We start from the raw sequence: 23,996 nt of genomic DNA, 5'->3' as shown, positions 1-23,996 counted from the left end.
CGAGATACAGGGTGGCAAAGTTAAAAAATAAAGATCGATTTTTTTAAATATAATGTACATTTTGTAACGTATTACTTTCAAATCTGGTACACAGGGGTTTTTTTGAGATACAAAACCCGAATTTGGACATATTGGTGGTTGGTGGATGGTGCTTTACAATGTACTTCTGATGGTTATAAGTGACCGTAAATTTTTTCTCGGTCTAATTTTCTTATTTATGGTTTTGTGGTTTACGATCCTCTGTTGAACGGTTGATGTTAGGTTAGGTTAGGGTTCCAACTCAAATAACCTAACATTAACCGTTTCTTATTTATTTTTTAAGAAAATTATGTTTTAAATATTTTAAAGCAAAAAAGGTAGTCTTGCTAAAAACCGCTAATGTAAACCGTTATCGAGTTGATCTGAAATTTGTTCAAATTGTAAGTTGTCAAAAAAACCTCTGGCTACCAGATTTGAAAGTAATATGTTACAAAATGTACAATAAATTTAAAAAAATATATTTTTTAGCTTTACCACCCTGTATCTCGAAAACGAAGCAATTTCGGACTAAAGTAAGTTGCTTTAAATCGGCCTTCCTTTCTCAATTTTTCATCGATTCTAAAACAGTTCTTCTCCCCTGAATTTACCCTCGGGGTGAGAATAAGCGTTCGAACAACAATTAGTCGCGTCAGGAGCGGGACCACCCGCAAAAAGGGGGGCCCCCGGGGAACCAGCACGATATAGATATCACCCGGTGGAACCCCGAGGAGTGCTAGACAGAGAGAACCTGACTTGCAGAACGACTTTGATGCAACGAAAACGCTTTTAATTGCAAATAAATTCAACAATTATTTTTATATTGTATAGCTTTGGGGGTTCAACGATGAGAAAGTTCGTCGCCCGTTCCCACATTAGGGCTGATAAGGACCTAAGAATAAACATGAAAATTCCGAGCAATAAATATATCAAGACGGCATTTTTCTGGGTGAATAAATATTGTAAATTAGAATTATTGACACAATTTTAAACGGGGCACACGAAACTCGTTTAGAACGTCAAGTTAAGGATAAGAATGTGAATATTAAATATGAGGTATTCCTGGTTTTTATCAGTTTTTTTTTAATAAAAAAATAAATAACTTTGAAATTAAATTAACATATTTTTTACTAGATAAAAAAAAGATACTAAAATACGGTAATAAACAAGACAAAGTAGTAAAATTTAGAACACCTTCCGCTACCATCAAAGTCTTTGGTTAATTAATGGCCGATTAAAGCTGAAGGTAAGAAAAAAATTAAAATTGATGCGGCAATTTACGAAATCCTGCGGCTTTTTTGTAGTCGCAGAACGGCAATTTTAATTAATTGCGCATTAGGTCGATTTCAGCGACAATCGATGGCATTCTTTCGGTTTAATTAATGTGTTTTGCAATTTGTTGTTTTCCAATCATAGTCACAAATTATTATCGCTTCTCATCGAACTGTTTAATTGATTATCTGCTTACATTACTGTACGTTTACCAATTTAATTCTTCGGGTTGTCAAGTTGCATTATTTACAGTGCACTTTTCATACACATTCTGCAGCAATATTATACAAATTCAATTTAATGCCAAGTTTCTGCCACAGAATTTAATTGTTTAGCGTGGAAAATTTAATTTGAATTGACTGGTAAAAGCCGTTAAATGACCCCCCTTTAATAGCTAATCGAGGTTTTAATTGGAGCGCGAAATGCTCCAACATGTTGGGTAATGAGCTGTCGGCTAATTTTAAGTATAAAAAGTTTGTTTATTATTATTGTTCCTATTAAAACATTTATAAATTTGAGTAATATCTATGTCTAGTTATTATGTAATTTCATATATTTTATAGATATTTTATAATAAAGAAGAATGTTAACTTTTGTCGAATAAACTTTTTGGATTACGACGGAGTTTTCCAGTGTTTATATAAAATGGCGCCGCCTCATTTGCCTGAAAGATTAATTTCCAAATAATAAACCTAAAATTAATCAAATTTCAGTATTTACAGTGTGAAGTTCGAGTATCAATAAACATGATATCCTCGAAACTGGGTGAAGTTTCGACGATTGACTGACGGTAAGTTTATCCAAAAATTTGTTTTGAGAAATTTAGAGTTGATCGCGTTTACTCGGGCAGTAAAGTCAACATAATATTATTATAGATAGTGGGAATTGAATTAAGCGGAATTGAAGTGTGTCATAACTTTGGTAAACCCGTTTCGAACAGGATAAACAATTTATATGGTAGAATAGCCGGGAGAAACGCAGTCACCGGGCTAAATTACATACACAGTTCAAGGAAATGGCGGGTCTGTTTAGAACGTGTCTATTATTACAAATTTATCATGAACTGTCTGGAGCTTGAGAATAATTTATTAAGAAAACGACTTACAACAAATCGCTCTGTTATTTCGCGTGAAATCGGAAATTGACCCTACGTCAATCGTCGAAGTGGTAATCCAGTCAAAATCGTTCTAATTAATTTAAAAAAAAGCAAACACCTACTTTATCGTTTACATCGAAAACATTGTAGCTGAATTAATCTTGACATGTTGTGTCAAGTTTTGTATCCCAGGCATAAAATATACCTGTGCGAGCGGCGGCATTTTTTACCTACGTCCGAGCTTCTTATAATATAGCAGTAAACCCATCGTCGTATAATAAATATGTTAAAAAATTAATAAAAATCGAATTAATTAATAACACAGTTTGGTAGGTTATAACATGAATATTTAAAATAAACACAAAACGAACGTCGAACGCCCTAAAAAAAAGCCAATTTACCGGCTGTTCGTGTGAGGTCCGTCCTCAACGGACGATTTTGCTCAAGAAACGATTTTCAAAATGAACAAAATGCATGGATTAGGTTAGAACATCATATTTTAGTTGTTTGTAACAAACCCATCAAACAAATGTTGCTTATCTGCTTTGTTTTCACGCTCCATGGATCAAACAAAGCTTTTTTGACGTCACAATGACGTAATTTGACAATTGGTCAAATTATGGATTTAAATAACCTATTTTTAACAAATTGTTTTGTTAACATTGACATTCTTCTTTTAATATCTCTGAAATGTGATTTTTCAAATAAATCGATTGAAATTCAAATCACAATTTGCAAACGTAAAATTGCAATTTTTTATTTAGCTCCCTATAAAGCACTGCACAGGGCCTATTTATGCTAACAAGTAGTTTTTAGCTGATGGATGTAAGTAGCGGTGTTTTTACAATAGAGAACGTTTAGAACAATAATTGGCAGTAATACGAAAAGTGCAATCTGTCCTGTCCCATCTGAAAAACCACATATCTCCGGAGACGTTCGGAAAGAGCTAGAATTTCGACGGCACCTCTACACTACTATTATCCCACCTTTAATTATTAAATTACATAATTTAAGGACCGACTTGGTCACCTGAAGGCAATTTGCCGAAACCCAACACCCAAAACGTATCAATTAAGGTTCGACCTTTTGCAGCCCGATAATAATCGATTCGACATTGGCGTAATAAAATGAGACTTTATACCTTCGAGCGAATTTGTTTACGAAACTAGTGCAGTAAAAGGCGTCTTTAAATAAATTCGATTCATTACTTTCCACGTACGTAATCGTCTGTGTATGTGTATGTACATAGACACGTTACTACCTCGTTTTTTAACGACCGTAGGAACCTTCAACACTATTCCATTAAGTGCAGTTTACAGCCCCGGTCGCTGAGAGAGTTATGATTTATTGAAGACTGTGAAAATAAGAAAAAATCGGTTTATGGCACTGATCCGATGATATCCTAAATAAATACGCTTCCAAATAAACAAATCCCCGTTCAATATTTATTTTAAAATCGCGAGTGTTTAGCTACTAAATGATTTGTATATGAAGTTTGGTGAAAATTAGCCTAGACTACGTCACATAAATTTTACACTTTATATTTGTTCAGTGTTATTGTTTGAGAACCACTCGCATATAGAATCGGTTTTACCGCTTTATACGGCTGTTACGGATAAACAATTTTCGGTTCTAGTTTTTTCCCTTATAACTCACTGTTAAATGCGTTTTACTTTTTCCACCTTCGGAAAATTTAGTTTACATTCACATTTATTTAACTACTATTTTGTGCACACACTGTGGAATATGTCATTTAAGTGCAAAATAGTTTTTATGGACCAAGAGCATCTCTCTAAGATGTTTTTAAAATATATTTTGACTTTAAATATCTCAAAAATGTGAAAAGTTAGAGAGATGGTTTTACCTACAAGTTTAGTTGATTTACAGTGTTAAACTGTAGAGGTGTTTTTATTCTTCTTTATTGGCAAACCAAACTGAAGACAAAGTTTCAGTCCTAAAAATAATTGAATCAGGAAAGTTTTCTTTAGTTGGGGAAGAATGTGTGAGTGATTTTTTTCGTGTGAAGTTTCCTATGAAACAACTTTTGCGAAGAAATGTATTGAATATTCCATTAAAAACGCAGAAAAAACAATTACAAAATCATTTTCGTTCGTAATTCAAATTTGATTTACATAAAAATGTTATACTCTGTCTTGTGATAATGGTCACGTGATTTTCAGTCATGTGAGTAAAAGCGTGTTTTTTATATTAATACGTTTCAATCTTGTTTTAAATTTTTCCATCACAGAACAGTCAAACTTTACATCGATTTGCAAGTTGCTCATTTAATCGGTTTTGTGCTGCCGTATCCCAGTGATATCAACCAGCAACTAGACAAGGAACGTTTAGTTTTGACAATTTGATTGTTGAGTTGACTGTTGGTTGAATATTCCAGGTCCGTAATTCGATAACGGGGCTAATGAAGCCACTTTTTATCGAAATACCGACCATTCCGCAAACCTCTAAAACATTCGAGCCGGGCTCAATCTGAACCCCGCTTAATGTCCTGTTGCCGTTCGAACGCGATGATTAAAATTCTCAATTAAGTGTAAAACAAAACAAATCGGCCGTAATCGCGGTCGTTTCGGACGTTTTCAGGTCCCGGGACGCGTTTTTGTCGTACTTTACCAGGACGGTTTCTCTCAAAGATATGTCCGAGACATGTGGGAACCGATTTGACCTCAACTCGTCGTTCCGCCACCGTTTCATATACACGCATCGAATTTGATTTCAAATGAATAGCCGATGCGGTTTTAATGACACGTGATTAACGTTCTTCCAGCTAATTATTATCGAAAAAGCTTTTAACTCGGACATGGGAACTGGCCTTAGCTCACTGGACGATTGGCCATTCTATATAAAACGTAAATGACCCACAATTATTAGTTTTCACCGAGAGGGGGGCGTTGTCCTCGAGTGCGTACCCACATCACCAATAAAAACACACACACCGAAGACAAAAAGAGTGACTCTCGGAACAAAGACCGAGCTTTTGACACCTTCCACGCCTCGGCTATATGGCCTTATGAATCCATTAACACCGATCGAGATAGAGATCGTTATCGGCTTGCGGTGATAATAAAAAGATTCTTGCAATTTCATTCTTTCAATTCCATGGGAACTCTTATGATGCTGCTGCCTCGTGTCATTAGAGAATTATTTCAACTTTGACTTTCATTCCTTTTAATTGATAATAATCGATTAGTGGATAATAAACGGAAGAAGATCCTAAGAAAATAAACCTAAAAAAGCAGCTTTTAGTTGTTAATTACAAACTATTCACTGTGTTGAGATTTAGGCAGTCAACTCAGATTTCTGGCCAACATTATTTTTGAAATGATGAATCAATACATTGAACAACTCTTATGATGCTGCTGCCCCGTGTCATTAGAGAATTATTTCAACTTTGACTTTCATTGCTTTTAATTGATAATAATCGATTAGTGGATAAAGAATAAACGGAAGAAGATCCTAAGAAAATAAACTTAAAAAAGCAGCTTTTAGTTGTTAATCCCAAACTATTCACTGTGGTGAGATTTAGGCAGTCAATTCAGATTTCTGGCCAACATTATTTTTGAAATGATGAATCAATACATTGAACAGCTGTAAAGGAAAAAAGGTACTTAAAATGCGACACAAGCAAAGAGGCAACAGCATAGCAAATCGGCATATATAAACTCCTCTCCGGGAGCATTATTCTCATCCTTCAGTCGACTGCTTTACGTCTTACGTTGTGCCATTGTCCCTTCAGGCAGCCATTTGCATATTGTAGTTTATTCCACGGCAGAACAAAGTGCCACTAGCAATTGATGCGAAAAAGAAGAACGACAAAAAGAAGAAGCGACCGAAAGAAGAGAACTGCCAAGATGAAGTAAGTCCTGTACGGTTTAATGGAAGGCATTCGGGTTCGAGCTGTCTCTTGGCTGTCTCCTAAATCAGACGGGCTGCCTATTAGGAGCGGTATCAAGATAGATTATCGAACTGGGAGTCGTATGTAAATCGTTCAAGACCAGAAGAAGCAGAAGAAGAAGCGTATTGATGTCCTGTTGGCGAATTTGTCAATAGAGTGACGCGCGAAGCATGCAGATTTCATTGAAGAAGACGGATGAAGACGTTCCATCTGGGAGCCATCAGCTCTCGTGCTCAAACCACATCTCGTATCTGTTAATTTATTCTACGATAAAATTCACACAAAAAACGTCAATCGTTTGTTTTTACAAGCTATCTTCGATAATCACTACTATTAAACAACTTGGTTCATATAAATACTGTCAGTGACAAATTAATGAAAGAGCAAGGTGTAAGTGGTCACGTAACAATTGTCAAATTTACGTGTTTTGCTTATGGTTGTCACAACAAATTACTAAACTTTAAAAGTTAAATGAAGGTCCGCAACCGTCTGTCATGTCCGTTTAGGTTAGCCGTCAATAGATGTGCGTCACTATTTGCGGATCAGATGTCTGGGGGCCTAATTCTTGAAAGCAGGGAACGGAATTCTCAAGAGAAGTGTTCTACAGGTCTTTCTCTTGATAATTCCCTTCCCTCGTGTCAAGAATACACACCCTGGTCGTTTTAACCCAGATATCTTTCCCATAACTTATGAAAGCGAAAGGTTTGTTCAGAAACCCAAATTGGACAAAAGACAATTTATCATATCATTTTAACTCATTCTGATAAAACAAGATGGCCTATGTTACTACAGCTTAAACTCTTATCTTAAGTCATATCTTTTTGAACGGGCTCAAATAGTAAAGATATGTAAAAATTCTCAAAGTTGTAATTCAAAAAGATTATATAATGATCATGGCATAGCCCAGGGTAATATATTGGGACCGCTCCTGTTTGTAATTTTCATCAATGACATCTGTTCTCTGATACAAAGTCATAAGCAAGAAATAATTAATTATGCAGATGATACTAGTCTGTTAATTACGAACGGCAATTTTTGTCAACTCTCAACAGACACCAATCACCTTATGGAGACAGACAAAAATCGTCTAATCATAAACGTTCAAAAGACTATTGTACTACTATTTTGAACCAGACAGTCCACATTGGAAAAAACCAATTATGTAAAAATAGGAAGTGACAGCTTTCCTGTAACAGAGAATACAAAGTTCTTGGGTCTGTGAGTGGATCAGCATTTGGATTGGTCTTTTCACGTGAATAAACTAATTAAAAAATTAAACTCCGTCTGTTATGGCATTAGAGTGATTAGCAAGTATATGGGTGAGAAAAGTATGAAAATATTGTATTTTGCAAATTACGAATCCATATTAAAATATGGAATAATTTTTTGGGGTAGAAGTGCAGGTATTCAGGATTGTTTTGTTGCTCAGAAGAGGGTTATTAGGATAGTTAAAAAAATGGACTTTAACCAATCATGTAGAAATGTTTTCAGGCAATTGGGAATTCTGACAGTGTATGCATTATATATTTTTGAATGCCTCATGTTTCTGTATAGAAACAAACATCTTTTCCAACAATTAAGTTCGCATCAAAACTACAACACAAGATCTGAATATTTTTGTTACCCTAGGCACAGACTGAATCTGAGCGAAAAAAGTCCAGAAAGAGAGAAGAAAAAAAAATTGCTTATTAACCTAGAGCCATATACTCTAGATGACTACATGAATATGTAAAAATACCTATAGTTAACTTTAGAACTTTTTTTTTATTATTAATATGATTTTAACAATGTATATATAGCTAGTGTAACATTTTGTACAAACACGTAAAACATCTTGTATGTGGCCTGTTATGGGCCTATTGACAAAGTTTCTTTTTGTTATCTCTTTATGTAACAAATATGAAATATATTGCCTAACTAACTAACTCAGGTTAAAGCTTTTGCTAAAATACACCTAAGGATTCAGCACAAATCCAACGAGGTAAAGTTTTCAACACCATCAACTTTCGAAAAAAAAAAATGAGAGAAAAGGAAACAGATACATTCTTGTTTGGTCGGGGACATGTTTATTAAACTGGTCGCAACCTGAGTGTATAGGAACTTAATTACTCGTATTTCCACAGCCTTGCCTAGCACTCACACATCAATAAATATGCTCGTGAACCGGCCTTTAAAGCTTAAGCCCCGATTTTATTACTCCGGCGTTGCAAAATATTGATCTCGATTTTTTTTCAAATTGTAGGTAATTAACCAGAGGAGTGAAAACAAACTTTAGCATCAGTCATAAACGTTGGAGATTTTATTAAAGCTAGAAGATTTGAGGATAAACGCTTTCCTAAATTTATGTTTAGTTCTGTGCATTAAAAACTTTCCTTCCGGACAATCAAAATAAACAAACTTTTTCCTGAAACTAAAACGTAAAATAACGTCAGTCATTAATCCCAAGTTTGCAGTTTAAAGTTTTGTTTACACCTAGAAAGTCATAATGTAACACACAGCAACTTTGTATTTTACTTAAAGCATAAAACTAAGTTTAAAAAGTGTGTTTGTCCTCCAGGAGATGACTATTGGAGGATAATGAGTGACGTTTCAAACAATGAACATTCACCAGTTTGAACTTTTCAACTATGTTTTCTTGTATAATAAAGAATAAACCTTGCACTGGTACAAAACCAAAATCGGTTACCGAGAAACTCTTTAACTGTTAAAAAAAAAACGGTTCAGAGAGTCGTCAACTAAATGTTGATTGCGTCAACATCAGCACGTTTACACCTTAAATTTCGTCTCTTTTGAACAGAGAAACGTGCATTTTCCACGCTTTTCACGCGACACCTTAAGAAATCTTCACCGCGCATTGTATCACCGTGATAAATCTTCGACAAGACAAAAGTTAAACGGTGCTAAATCTGGTAGATAAACCGGCCGGTGTCAGTTTTGCAACCAGCGGGGATAATCTCGGAGAATGCACGTATACGTTTGTGTTGAGGGAGTAAACTTTTCATTTAATTAAATGGTCCTAATTGCTAAATTTAATATTAACAAATTTCAGTTGGTCGCATGAAATCAAACAGGCTTTTAAATCATTACTTTTTGTTGGTAACATGGATCAGTCTTTTCAACTGATTGCCAGCATTAAAAATAAATGATCAAGTGTGATTGTACAGAAAACCGTTTTTTTTCTCGGTCTTATTATTGTTTTCGGGCCGAAAGTGCACCGTTAAGTCGTCAATTAAGGTACGTGGTTTCGTTTCTTCCAGAGGTTCCGTTCCCAAAGACGTCAAATGCAGTGGCAGGCAGGAATCTGCGAATTCCTGCGTCTCGGTTCGCGCTCGCATTTTGCTGTCACCGTGCGACAAAAAACGACTTCTCCTGCTGGTTTATTTCGCTGCTGCCAAGGTTAATTCGGAGCAGCACCGGTTGAAATAAGGCCCTTTCGACAAGTGGTAGCCTCCGTCCCCGATTTACGATTGACAGCCGATATCTTTGCCCGCGTTCGATAATCCCCCACTTTGATCTGATTAAATTAGGTCTTGTCGTTTGTCAGTAAATTCAGTCACGTGGTCTAAAAAGTACTTTTTTAAGAGCTAAATTTATTTGGGCACACTCTGTATGATTAGGTCGAGTTAGCATCAAATCATTTTTGCATTATTCGATTTAAGATTTAACAAATGTTTTTTGACCTATCAATAAAATAGTATGTAGAAATCATAATTTTCTTATGACCACTTAACTCATCCTGTATAATACCAATGTCTATCATTTTTCAACTTATCACGATAGAGTAAGATAACACAGTACACAGCGTTTTCTTCGTTTTTTTTTCTACTCATTTAGATGTTTTTTGCACCAATTTTTTAGTAATTGAAAAAAAGTAGAAGAATTGGTGCCAAAACATTGATTTATATTTTAGGTTAAGTTATAAGTTAGTGTTTATTTTTTTGTCCCTTTATATTGTTCTTTGACCACCGCATACAGTGTCTGCAGTGAAAATGTCAAATAACTGAGTAATTGACAGTTTCTACTTCAACAATCCACAACTCGGTTATTTTGACAGTTACGCAATATAGCAATTTGTAGCTTTGTAAAGCTTCTTTTGATCACCCTATATAATAATCTCTAGTGAAAGTGTCAATTAACTGACTTATTTAATGTTAAAAACCACCGCCCTCTGTACAAGAAAGCCTAGAATGTCACTTTTAATGGCGGCGTTAGCGGTTTTCGTTTTGTACACAAACCTATGCAGATGCAGTAGAAAATATGTTTTTTAAAATTTTTTCATGTAGTTGATTAGAAGTTGTGAGTGAAAAATCAAAGAACACTTCATTCCTGATCCAGATATGTATAGATATGGCTTTTCATACCCAATAAAGTCCAGCCAAAGCAAGTTTGGTTAGAACCCTTTGTCCTGGAAAGTACAACAAACTAATGTGAAAACTGCTCAATCAAAGAAAATTTGGAAATCCTTGAAGCTAGGTAAGCAAAACTGGTAAATGGGTTTTATATTATTACCAAGACCTTTCTTTTAAAATGTAAATGTGCCAATGGAACTTCTAAAAGCTGTTCTGTTTCTTCAGAGTAAACCTTTGTTGCTCTCAAAATGAAGGCGGCCTCAAAATGTAACTCACATACTTATGTATGTATGAATGAGAAAGCATATTGTACTCATTGAGTATTGTATTGGAGTAAAATCATTCCAGGTCAAAGCTTTCAACCACTGTTGGGTTCGAGCAGGGACTTTTGGAAAGTAAAAGACTGACACCTTTGGGCCTTTCACCAAATTGCTTTTACAATTTGGCAAACAACAAGTGGACGGCATATTGTAGAGGCAATAGAATTTAAGTTAAAAAACCAACAACAAATTATAGAACAATGAAGGAACAATAACAATAGTGATAACACAATAAAATGAACACAAACTACACTTTCACTAGAACAATAAACATATAAACAACAATATATAATAGCAAACAAAAATTACTTTGGCAAGTAATCCCAAGTCTTGACTTTAAACCTTAAAAATTAATTTAATCATCGAAAAACTCAATTTCCACAATACAAACAAATGCAAACTGTCAACCACTATTTCGGCCATATTGGAATTTTTGGCATGCACCTTCTCTTGTACAGAGGGCGGTGTAAAGACAGTTTGAACTGAATGACAGTTTTTAATTTAATAGTCTCTCCGTTATTTTGACAGTTACAAGGAATACAAGGTGATTCACTATATTAGTTTGTAGTAAATCCTCTTTAATAACCACCCTAGGAAATGTCCCTAGTGAAAGTATCAAATAACTGTTATTTCCTCACAAAGCATTGAAGTGTGAATTTTGACAGCTAGAGGGTAGTTCAATATAACATTGCGGATTTTGTCACTATTTTGACATAGTACTTTGTGACATAGTACTGTGTTATACTTTTAGGGTCATTTCTTCTCTTAGGTTAGGTTAGAGTGTTTGTTTGGTCATGTTGTGTGGAATAAAACTACATCAGCAGAAGATTTCGATTAAGGTGGTAGTTTCTATTATGTTGCCACAATTTATGTTTTTTATTAAGTTATATTCCTGAAACTGGTAATTACTCGTTTATTTTATGATTAAAATATTACATTTTTTTTATTCGGACATGAATTTAATTATTTTTGTTAATTTTATATAATATATTTACGTATGACAAAGAAGAAGAAGATGTAAGAAGTAGCTGGGACGTCTTCTGATTGAAAACACTTGGCGTGAATCAATTCTTTTCCAATGTTAGATTATCTCTGCTGAACACCTAGAACAAGGATAGATATAATATATGCAACACGCAACTGCTTAAATTATTTTGGGTGATCTTTGGGTAATGTAACTGCTTCAGAAAAAGAACAAAAAAAACCAGTAACGTTTTACTTTTACATCTTCTTTTTTTAATTTATGGCATTTATCCTAACTGGACATTGACCAACTCATCGATTGGTCGTAGTTGAGCGTCGGCGTCGCGCGCGCTCTCAACTTTTAAAGCGTCCCAGGCACCCTCAAAGCTCATTCGGCTCCGAAAAACGGCGCAAGCGTCCATTTAGAGTCGTGTTTCGTCCTCAAGTCGAGACAGTGTTGGTCGTTCGTTGTTTCATTGTGGTACGGTTGCATGTCGTGGCGCGTGCAGTGATGGGGCACGCGGCAAAGTGAGATGCGATGCGCGCGGTCCTCGTGCCCGTATTCATGCTGCTCGTGTCCCCGATTCCTACCTTGTCCTGGTAAGTACCCCCTTTTTATTAGCACAACCCTTAACAGTGACAAGTTGGCCCTTAAGCTCAAACCGTCAATTAGTTCTTAGTAACAACCCTGGCTTACACCAAAAAATATCATTTGAAACCGTAATGTTTTTTTATTATTTCTACAATAATTAATGTGAACTGTTTAAATAATATCCGCACATTTTCTCACATATTTATATTTATAGGCTCGCCATATTTTATTTTATGCAAATATCATATGCGGGTACTTTAGACTTACTTGCGTATAAATTGCAGTCAAGATAAAGGTATATAATAATGTACTTAATGGTGTGTGAGAATGAAAAGGAAAGTTTGTCAGACAATTTGTTGTTTTAAGAAATTGAGTACCTGAATAGTTGCTATAAAGAAATTTATTCAAAATTTTTACTTTTTTTCAGATTCAATGTTATTACATCCAGTATTAATAGGCTAAATTATGAAAACAGTTATAACGTGAAAAATGTACCTTGTGGGAACTGGTCCGTAGATGTCGTATGTCATTTGAAGGTAAACCGACTAATGCGACATCTACGGAACAATTTCCACATTTACAAACTCTCTACTGTGTTTGACACACTCTACTGAGGGTTTTTTTAGATTAATTTTACAGCTGGAAATATTAGAAATACATTAATCAAAAAATCTTGATAGTTTGATTTTTTGTTAAAATTTGAAGGTAAAATAAGTGCAGTACTTGCGTTAATCATTCTGATTGGTCAAGAAAAAGCAGCAAGCCACAAGACCAATCACAATTTACCAACAGTAAATTAAACTTATCAAAATGCTAAGTCTTCATGTGCAGTATTTGTGTAAAACTCAGTACAGTGTGTGAGTAGTTTGTAATTTACATAAACACTGCACATGTGGACTTCAATTATTGACTAGTAACTAGTGTGTGCTGTTTCAATCAACTGTTTGCAAAAACTACAAACGCGAAATCTATAAATTTCTATCGTAAATCAATAGAATTTCCACGTTTTTCTTGTAACATTGTGGTGATTCAAATTTTTTCGATTATCCGCGAACCGCTGGCCAAACAATCGAAATCCATTTCGTACAAACAAGTCAAGTGTTATGAAAGTGATGACATGTATAAACTGATGGAGATGTGTTTCAACTGGTGTAATTACTCAGAAAATACACTTAAGTACTAAAATAGCTTCGGGTAGTTAAAAAAATTGTTTTAGGATATTGTTTACTTTGACCTTTCAGGTAACATATTTCCCAAGCGAAATCACTTTTATTACTTAATGGGATAACTATAGGATTCGAATGAAACAATGTTGGAAGGTCTAAATGTGGATGTACCTACATTGAGCGCCAGATGATCTTGGCATAGTTCAAATGCGAGTTACTTCACACCCGGCTAATTGCCGTTTAATCAGGCATAATTTATTGCCTTTTCTGCCTTTGAATAACTAATTAACCGTGTACGTGTGTACGGTTGCGGAAATTTCTAATTTCACAAGCGATTATTTATTTTGTTTGAAAGGGCACGACGATTTTAGTTTCGGCTTCTTGGGTCGTCAGCCAAATGGCAAAATTGCATTGTCGGTCAGTCTAAGTAAACAAGTGCACTTTGTATTCATGTTAGGTTACGAAATCGATTTTGCTTTGTTGCAGAGTTCAACGATCTACGAATCATCATCAATTTTATAAGGATCTTCAAAAATTTTCCAATCATTGTCAACAACAAAAAGAGAGAGAAAATTTCCTTTTTGTATCATCAGAAAGAGCTTAAAATTTCCTTTTCAACCATGTATTAATTGATACTATTAACACGTCTTTAAAGTGAAAAATTGAGTTTTTTCTGTTTTTTTCTAAGTAAGTCTTGACAAATTTTCTAATAGAAAACAAAAGACACTGGATTTGCTTTCTGTCAATGGTCAAAGTTAAAAACAAATTTGTATTAAAGAAAACGCTATTATTAAATTATTACAAAAATTATTATTAGATTATTATAACCCTTACCTACCTACTACAAGTTTAAATAAAATTACTTAAAAAATCTTTCTTCTAATTTACACAATTCTATTTTTGTCGAGTTTGTCATAAAATTCTTTAAAACTTTCCTCCTTTAACCGACCCTGTATCTCTAAAGATAAACCAAAACCCCTTACATGTATCATCAATTTGGTTCACTCTGTACAGGGTGTCCGGAATTAGTTTGTTTTGACAGGAAAACCCCATTTCCCGGCTAGATAGGGAAAAAAACTAGTATACATTTCTAGAGCTCAATTTTTGAAAAAAGATTAATGGCAAAATCTGTATTTCGATATCTTGTCAGTTTGCGGCGCTAGAGGGCGTTTTTCGAATTTTACCCATTTTGAAAACTCTTCACAAGTTTTTTTGTTTTTTGATATCGAAATGAAACCATGCCATTCATCTGTTCTCAAAAATCGACCTCTAGCCATTTATCCTTCCTATCTATCCAGGAAATGGGGTTTTCCTGCCAAAACACTCCGGTACAGCAAAAAATTCCCACGTTGAAACTAGAAATTATGATTTTTTGAGTATATTCTTTGGGACTTCTGTGCCATTGCTAAAAATATATACAGAAAAGGTAAAAAACTCAAAAACAACCGGCTAATGATACATTTTCTGCAGACACAGTTGCTCAAACGACAAAACTACTATCAGTAACAAAACAGTCCGATAGTGAGTGGCATTCGTAGGAAATAACGACACGGGATACAATCTACTCAAGCTAAAATCATTGTTTTCGTGTAACGGTAAACCCGGTAGGTAATGCGAGTGTGTTTATTAGCTTAATAAACAAAAAGGCACACTACGTTCCAAACACCTTTTTCTCGATTGTGGGGAGATTAATTAAAACGTCGAGCTGCCTTAACACAATTAGGTGCTAGACAGGTGAAAAATACACTTGATAACTGAATAGATAACACCGGGGTTTTTAGAACGCAAATACCAAGTTTTAGAGTGTTTTCTTCTACCATTCCCATGGTCAAAATTCCCAGGGAACTAAATGGACATGTTCATACCTCCCGTGTTCCACATTAAAATCTTTAGAGTGATTTATTTCGAACGGTAAGCCATGTTCATTTATTAGCTTTATAAAACTAATTAGTCGGATCTTTTGTTCAATTAATCTACTTTTCATTGCTTCCTCTGAATAATCGATAATTTATTGATATACACTGATGTGACCTAAATAACTACAATGAGTTCCATCCATAATTGTTTGACGGTTCTCCAGTGTAAAAGATAATTTTTTGTCCGCTTTGATATTTTATTAATAACATTTTAGAGCAAAGGAAAACAATGCCAGTTTTTAGGTAGAGGGCAATCTGGTGTATGTAACATCCGTACAAGTTTGACGTACACGATCTTTCATTAGCCAGTCAAAACAAGCACGGAGTAAATAAACAAATAAACTAAGCATTAAAGCGGATTTTTAATGGCAAATATTTAATAATGCATCGAATATAAAACGTAACGTGTGGCTCCTGTACGAGACCTGTCAAACTAATCCAAACTGACGAAACCGCACCGATAAATTTCCATCACAAGTACGCGCCTTATGAAAATTTACGACGTTTTTATAATGTAAACTATCACACTTGCCTTGTATATTTGTTTTTTCTGCCCACGACGAAGACTGTGATAAGAGTAATAAGTGTATGAAACATGCTTCCATATACCTGTACATGTTGACGCACGTATAATTTGAATTTTAACAGGAAAAAACTACTGGACTCAACCAACTGCATGCGAATGAAAAAAAAAAACGACATTAATTCATTAGATAATGACTCTGAGGAAACATGTTCAAATTAATTAACATAAACGCACGTTTAATTATATGGTAATTAAATGTCGTTTTAATAATTCCAATAATCGACTGTCAATCAGTTTTGCGGAATAAATTACATAAATTCTCTTCGAACACTTGCTGTGCATGGCTATTCGCGTTGTTGGGCAATCTTTGGTATTTAATTTTCTTCCAATTACAATTAGTCACGACTTCTCGTTTGTTTCAAATTTATTGTTATGGTTTTTCTCCTATTCACATATCTATATGAAGTCGAAAGGAATGAAAGTAACTCGTTTGTTATTTTATTTCTACACCATTTACACATGTAGTTTAGAAAGCGTTAGTTGAATTTTAGAAACCATAAGATGGATTTAAAATATATCACTTGTATTTCAGAAAAGGTATTTTCAATTTTAGAATAATAACTTTGATTTTCGAAATTGCAATTTGTATTTCAGATTAGTCACTTGTATTATAGAAAAGAGCAGTTGGATTTTAGACATGGTCATTTTTAATTTGGAAAATTGTTGGAAAAAGTTGAGCAAAAAAAGTAAATAGTTTAACGAATATTTTTAATAACATTGTGGTTTAAGCAGTTCAATGAAAAATCGATTTATCTCGAAAACCGTTTATTTTATCGAAATAAAGGAAGAGTACAATTTTTCGATAAAAATGTCAAGAGTATCCATTAATGGCGTTTGCAGCTGAAAATAATGACAGCTGTCAAAGTTTAAGCAAATTGTGTCTTAGGTCCAGTTAGTTCCTGCCTTTCGAAGACGAGATACCTGGTTTCCATGTCAAATAGAAGGTCTCTTTCGATAAAATATTAAACCCAATAATCATTACAATATACAAAGTGTTTCAAAAGTTACGGCCAAAAACGTTAATTGGAAGGCAGTTCTTTGGGGCTCAATATTTCCCTTAAGAGTGACTTTAAAAAAAATTATATGAACAAATCGTATTATTTTGACCTCCCCTGCATGCCCCCGAGAGATTGTCATATAGTTATGGGACACCCTGTATATTTTATATAAATTAATACTCCCGATGGACGGGTTTTTTGCTTAAAGTGATATTAAAAAAAAAACAATGAACTAATAACCACATAGAAACACAAAAAAATCTGAAATTGAAATAACGCGTTCTAAAATACAAGTGACCTTTTCTGAAATACAAGTGACGAATCTGAAATACAACTTATGTTTTCTAAAACCAAATTGACGATAATGAAATACAAGTTATAGATTCTGAAATCCAACTTATATTTTTAAAATCCAAGTGATATTTTCTAAACTACATGTGTAAATGATGTAGTAAAGTGGGTTAGTTACGTATTTGGTCAACTGTCTCAATCTTCTCTTCTATTCTCACATGTATAGCAACTCTAAACACTAGGGATGGTATCGTTATTGCACCGGATGCATTCATATGCCAATTTTTGTCAAATGAGGAGGTTTTTAGATATCACTTGTTAACAGCTTGAGTCAGTGACTATACTATTGTAACTATTTTTTAACATCTTGTTAACATTTGAACTTTGCCAGTTGAAAATTTTTTTTTTAGTCTTTTACTTTGAGTCACGTGACTGCTTTAATAATTTTAAAACTTGATGTTTTGATGAACTGAAGTTCAAAACTGTATTTATTAGGGTCACGTCCTATCGACATTTGAACTTTGACAGCTTAAAAATTAATTTTTTCAGGTACAGTAAAATCTGCCTGTTTTCGATGGTGCAGAATTGATCTTATTAAGGTTTATTTTCGTTTATCATTACTTAGAAACAAATGGTAAATTAGTTAAAAACTCACATTTATTTCAAACTAATTTCATCCTTACTGACATTTATGTGAAAACAAAACAAAAAGTAAGCAGCTTTAAAAAAACTAGTTTTGTGTTATATTAAATATGAAACTTCGGATGTACAGGGTGTGGACGAATTCGTCACGATAGTTTTTGTTTGTCTGCCGACCGCAAGATTAATTCTTAATGTTTCGGGATTTTTTCCAAGGTAATCATCAAGCGGATATAAATTCTAATAACAGGATCATTAATCAGCGAGCAGTCAAACACACGGTAGGTATATCATGACAATCTCCGAAACAATGGATGTTACATGATCGTGTATGACCTTAGGTGTGCAGACATATCATTATGTGGTAGCCATCATTAATGCTGATGCTGACACGCTCGTGTGACACTAATGATGGTTTCACTTATTCAAAATCGGTTTCCGATATATTATAATTTTATAATGTCAATTACACAACTATACGGACGTGACTAAATTCAATTACAATCAACAATGATGTGAGATTCTTATATTACAATTTGCGACCTAAAAGGTAACAGCTGAAACTGAATTTCTCACGACCAATATTATACAGGCGGCCTAAAAAACAAACACACTTCCACATACATTGTGCATATACAATTCGAGTGTTTGTTCAAGATATTTTACACGGAAAACGGCTTTAACGCCCTTTGACAGGTGGCCGACCGTCTGACTGGTCTTACATATAAGTAAATCCTAAACTTCCCTAATAAAAATCATTATAATGGTCACAAACAGGACTTGGACTAAATGGGCCTTGAACCGACACTTAAGTACACAAAAACCATTCTTAAAAGGTGAATTAACTGTGACTCGATTGCGACAGAAAATATTTATACTTTTAATACCGATCTTGAGTTATTTAAGCAAATTGTTTGCAATATTTCGCGCTAATTGGCTTTGGATTACCTGTATAAATATTTTATAGACAGTTTTTTTATAGTTGTTTATAGCCGCAATTTCGCTGCGCGGCTTTTAAAGAGCTTAAGTATGTTAAATGGCTTAAGCAGTCTATAATCTCGTATAATAAGAAACCCGGCACAGGTGTTTACATTGCTCGCTTGATACTTTATTAATGTTTGGTTTTGTGTTCGCCTTTTTTTTTTATTGTCCAGTTTCTCTAGCTGCTAGTTTAAGTTGACAGGAAACCATTTAATATCGCCAGGAAACGTACAAATGATCTAAATTCAAACAGGTGGCTTCTATCAGTAAAAGTTATGCCAATTAAAGCCACAAAGAACACATAATAGTTTTTCAGATTTACTGAAACTGTGAGTTTTAAATAATACAGTAATTATTTAAACTGGAAAAAAGAGAATATGTCAGTCTGCAGGAGTAAAGGTGTTAGTCTCCGTAAAACATAAACGTAAATACAGTTTGAAACGTAAACAAAAACATAAGAAATTAACCATTTTCATTTCTTATGCTAATGTTCCAGTTGTTTCCAAACTGTCTGTCAAAGAGTCAAAACAGAAGAAGGATACAAATAAAGATTGCTGTGTTGAAATTTTTCTTTCAATTTACTAGTGGGTTTTGAAAAAATGTCAACAAAGAAATCACCAAAACCACTCAAAAGTCAAAAGTCATTGCAAAATGACGGATTACATTTTACGGATTTACGGTAAAACTATGAATTGGAAGGCTTATTTTTAAGTGTCCCATTTTATGTAAATGTTTTACGTCCTTATATTTTACTGAAACAGAACTATAAATTCTCCTTAAATGTGTCGTGGATTGACAGTTTGTCACGAAGAATCAATCAACTTTTCTTATAACGAAATCATGTGACTGCCAAACATGTCACAAACTACTCACTGTGCTGTGATTTACACAAATGCTGCGCATGTAGACTTACCATTGGGATGCTTAAAAACATACAGTCTAAACTCGTGTCTCATGCTAGTTTGTATGTAACAATGACAAGACTGTGACTTTCCTTAATCAAAAACAAACGACGCTTTAAGGGTTTTACGTGTCGTCGTTTAAACGAACGCTAAACGATGACCGAAAAGTAATTTATTACGTTAAGCTATGCAGAGAAATACGTTAACTCGCCACATGTTAAGCTCTAAAATTGCTTATTTATGATGGTAACTCGTTGAAATTGTCACTTCGATGCGATGAAAATGGCCGTTTTATGGCCGTTATGTCTCTCTTAATCATTTCGCGGACAAGTTCAGTTCACACTAAAATATCGTTAAGTAATTTATGAACATGTGGGATTTGGTTACACGATGTTACAGTTCGTTAATATTAGAACGGTGATTACTCGTTAATAAACAATTTCAGTCCGAGTTGACTAATAATTATTAATAATTACATACAAGTGGCAAAATAGTAAAAATACACTAGATTGCCGTTATACGTTGAGATTTCTAAAGAATGCTTCAGTTATTTATTTGCCACATTCTTGGGCAGGGTTAGCGATTAATTTCGTTTAGGTGTGGATAAAATCCAACTAGTTGGGTAACTAGTATAGGTTACAGGGCCATTAGTAATGGAATTTCAGTGATAACTCTGATCAAACCTCAATAAGGCAAACCTACTAATAAGATAAATGCAAAAGATAGTGAGTGCAACAGTCAAGCAGACAAGAAACTTTTTTTAAAAAATCATTTGTGACCCAGTCTTTGTGAATTATTCGTACGTTTTTCTTCAACTTTTTCAATGAATTGATCATAAATCTATGGTTTCTTATGTTGTCAAAATGTGCAGGTGCAAAGTGCACGCGTATAAACAACTAAACTGATTCCGTGAAGTCGTATCAGATTTTTAGTTAGTCACTAACAAGCCATTAACTAATCGTACTTAACGGGTATTTAAGTGTGGAATGTTTATAAACAGTCGCCCAAGCCAATTCTGGCTTAGATTCAATCGCGCCATCAAAAGTTTACCTGCTGTCCCGTTTTCGTAAACTGTTTTGATGGACACACCCACTTAACTACTACGTCTATCTAAAATTGTAATTTTTTTTTTGTTTGGTAACTGTAAAGGTCCGAACATGTCCTGATGATGGAATCAGGAAATAGCTAACTGCTTGGTTTAAAAATGATCTTTTTTTAACTAAAATCAATCTGATTTGGAAACTGAAACATGTTCAAAAAAAGGTCACAATGGTTGAATTATGAAATTTCACACAAATTTCAGTCACTTCAAATCATTTTTGTCTATTAAAATAGAACAACCCTGTAGAGGTAAACTATACTGGTTCAGACAAACAAATATCGGTTGGTAACCGAAATTTGATTAATTCCTGTTTTCACAGCTCCGTCAGCGTGCTACCGTGTTTGACAGTAGATGTCAACCATGTGCTTAGTGTACGTTGAACAGACACGTTTTTTGGTTCAGTGCGAGAAAAATGAACCGTCGAATGACGCGAGATCTAGTAGGATGACGGTTCACTAGGAAATCGTTTATCACACGATTGTTATTTCAATCCAGGGCCAGAAATTTGTATTCTTTATCCTTATAACAGAGAAATTCTGAAAGGCTTCCCCCGTGTGTAATGTCACTTTAATAAAATTCAATTTAGAGCAAATATAGGGAAATTTTAAAATTATCGATAGGAAATTAATGATCCAAACAAAGACCACCTCCAGGATGTTTACTTTACTCACTCAGACAACTGTGAAATTATAAAGCTTTATGGTATTTTAGTCTAGTGCTTTTATTCTTGCAATTATTATCTCTATGGGCAATTCTTGTCTAGTTTCGATGATCAGAAATAGTTCCAGATAGTTTCTAATGGTAAGTACACATGTGCTGTATTTGCGTAAATGCTGCACATGTGTAGTCACCATAAATATCAAAAATATCGTTATTACAAGGTGGACAGTTTTTGTCATGTGTTTTTCGAATGTTCTTTCTCAATTAATCAGTTACACCAACTGGAGTAAACGTCCCTGGTGAGGATTAAAAATATTAATTTAGCTTTTCAAATTAAATTTAGGACTTATGTGTGACACCCTGTATGTATGTAGTGTTTGTATAATCTGGTTGACGCCGACAAAGTCGCCAATGGCACGTCCGATCCGTTCTTATTGGAGGCAAATCCGAAATCAATACTTCACACCTCCCCAAGGCCTTTGATAAGAACAAGCCGACTCGACCACGTGATCCGCCTCCTCCCCGCCTCATAAATCTGGTCAATGACCACAAGGAACCCAAAACTGGTATTTGTATAGGTACCTACCCATATGGGAACTGCAGCCTTTGTTTGTTTTTGTTTCTGCTCTTTTCGTTCTACAGTCAGTATGCAGAAAAGTATCATTTTCTTCAATAGTTACGGAAACCATCATTTGCCGCTCTGATAACAGTTTTTTTTTTGTACAGGACCTCCGGCAGCGACTTGGTGCTCAATCCGAAGCAAATGTGCAAGAAAAGCCTTCGAAGCCGGCCGAAATTCGTGGACATTTGTAAAAAGGCACCGGGTTTGTTGCAAACCATCACCGACGGTGTCACATTGGCCCAGTCGGAGTGTCAGTATCAGTTTCGACATCGCAGGTGGAATTGCACCAATGTTAAAAAGAGTATCAAGAAAGTTATGGCCAGAGGTACGTATCGTACTAACAGTTTGTTAAACAGACAGGAATAAATAAGCCACGATTTACCTAATATTATATATGATTTTGTTTCAGATACAAGGGAGACTGGATTCGTAAACGCAATTTTGGCGGCGGGCATCAGCTTTCAAGTAGCCAGAGCGTGTACAAAAGGAGAACTGATCGGATGTGCTTGTGATAAACATAGGAATAAGAAGTAAGTTTTTGGTGTAAAATAATTAATTATGCTTTCCCAGTGACTGTTAATTTTCTATTGCAGTAAAATCAAAAAGAAAAAACGACCAAACAATATCTTGCCTGGAAACGAATTTGCTTGGGAAGGTTGTAGCGAGAACGTCGACTACGGCATTAAAAAATCGAAAGATTTTTTGGACACTCGGTATAAGAAGAAAAGCGACATGAAAACTTTGGTGAAACTGCACAATTACGTTGCCGGTAGACTGGTAAGTTTGACCATTATTTTTAGTTTTAAACTAACGAAACAAACAATACCAGGCAATCAAAAACAATCTTCACGTTGAATGTAAATGTCATGGACTGTCTGGATCCTGTTCTTTAAAGACCTGCGTAAGGAAAATGCCCAATTTCCGGGAAATCGGACACAAACTGAAACAACACTTTGATGGGGCGGCTAAAGTAATCCCGGGAAACGATGGCAAAAGCTTCATTCCCGATCATCCCTCCAACAAACCACCGAGCAGAACGGATTTGGTGTACTCAGAAGAATCGTCCGATTTTTGCTACGCTAATAACACGCTAGGCAGTTTCGGGACGCAAGGAAGAGAATGTAACGAAACCTCCCCGGGGGAAGACGGTTGTCCAATTCTATGCTGTAACAGAGATCACGTGACCTACACTAAAACGGTGCAGAAAAGTTGTCATTGCGAATTTCGTTATTGTTGCGAGGTCAAGTGCAAAATGTGCAACGAAACGGTCAAGTATAGCGTTTGTAAGTAATTTGTGATCGCCCATTTATTTGTATATAACTGTAATTATATCTTGTGTTGTCATTTTTATGTGATTTCCCGTTTACTAATAAAAATTTGTACATACTAGTTTTGTGCTGTTTATTACTGCTTAACCTAACCCACATTTTATATTATAAAGTAGGCCATAATGTTGCCAAACCACTTACTTTCCTTTAAACTAAATTCAAATTTTTTTTACAACAAAAATTCTGCACCAAAATGTGTACTAAAGCTCAAACCTATGGAGCTGCTTTTAAAAATGCATCCTGGGTTGCAAAAAGTGTGTGGTCCTTAAATGAATTGCTTTTAATCAT

General features: G+C 34.7%; 1 protein-coding gene across 1 annotated transcript; it reads left to right on the top strand.

Annotated features, from left to right (window-relative positions):
* Positions 1-12,316: 12,316 nt before the first annotated feature.
* On the top strand, positions 12,317-23,769 carry Wnt6 (Wnt oncogene analog 6). The gene is made up of 5 exons (XM_081986466.1): positions 12,317-12,525; positions 22,485-22,705; positions 22,790-22,910; positions 22,974-23,157; positions 23,210-23,769. The coding sequence occupies exons 1-5, from the start codon at positions 12,464-12,466 to the stop codon at positions 23,669-23,671; spliced, it is 1,050 nt and encodes a 349-aa protein (XP_081842592.1). The 5' UTR covers positions 12,317-12,463; the 3' UTR covers positions 23,672-23,769.
* Positions 23,770-23,996: the final 227 nt, after the last annotated feature.

The sequence above is a fragment of the Ips typographus genome, linkage group LG9, assembly GCF_016097725.1.
Source record: "Ips typographus isolate SLU linkage group LG9, UJ_Ityp_2.0, whole genome shotgun sequence".
Classification (NCBI taxonomy): Eukaryota; Metazoa; Arthropoda; class Insecta; order Coleoptera; family Curculionidae; genus Ips; species Ips typographus.
This window is presented reverse-complemented; position numbering and strand designations above follow the sequence as displayed.

What these genes read in the sequence shown, in the direction of transcription:
- Wnt6 (XM_081986466.1), top strand. Translation starts at nt 12,464, where the DNA reads ATGCGCGCGGTCCTCGTGCCCGTATTCATGCTGCTCGTGTCCCCGATT. An exon ending in CAAGAAAGTTATGGCCAGAG is followed by an intron (nt 22,706 to 22,789) that starts GTACGTATCGTA and finishes ATTTTGTTTCAG; the next exon opens with ATACAAGGGAGACTGGATTC. An exon ending in ATTACGTTGCCGGTAGACTG is followed by an intron (nt 23,158 to 23,209) that starts GTAAGTTTGACC and finishes AAACAATACCAG; the next exon opens with GCAATCAAAAACAATCTTCA.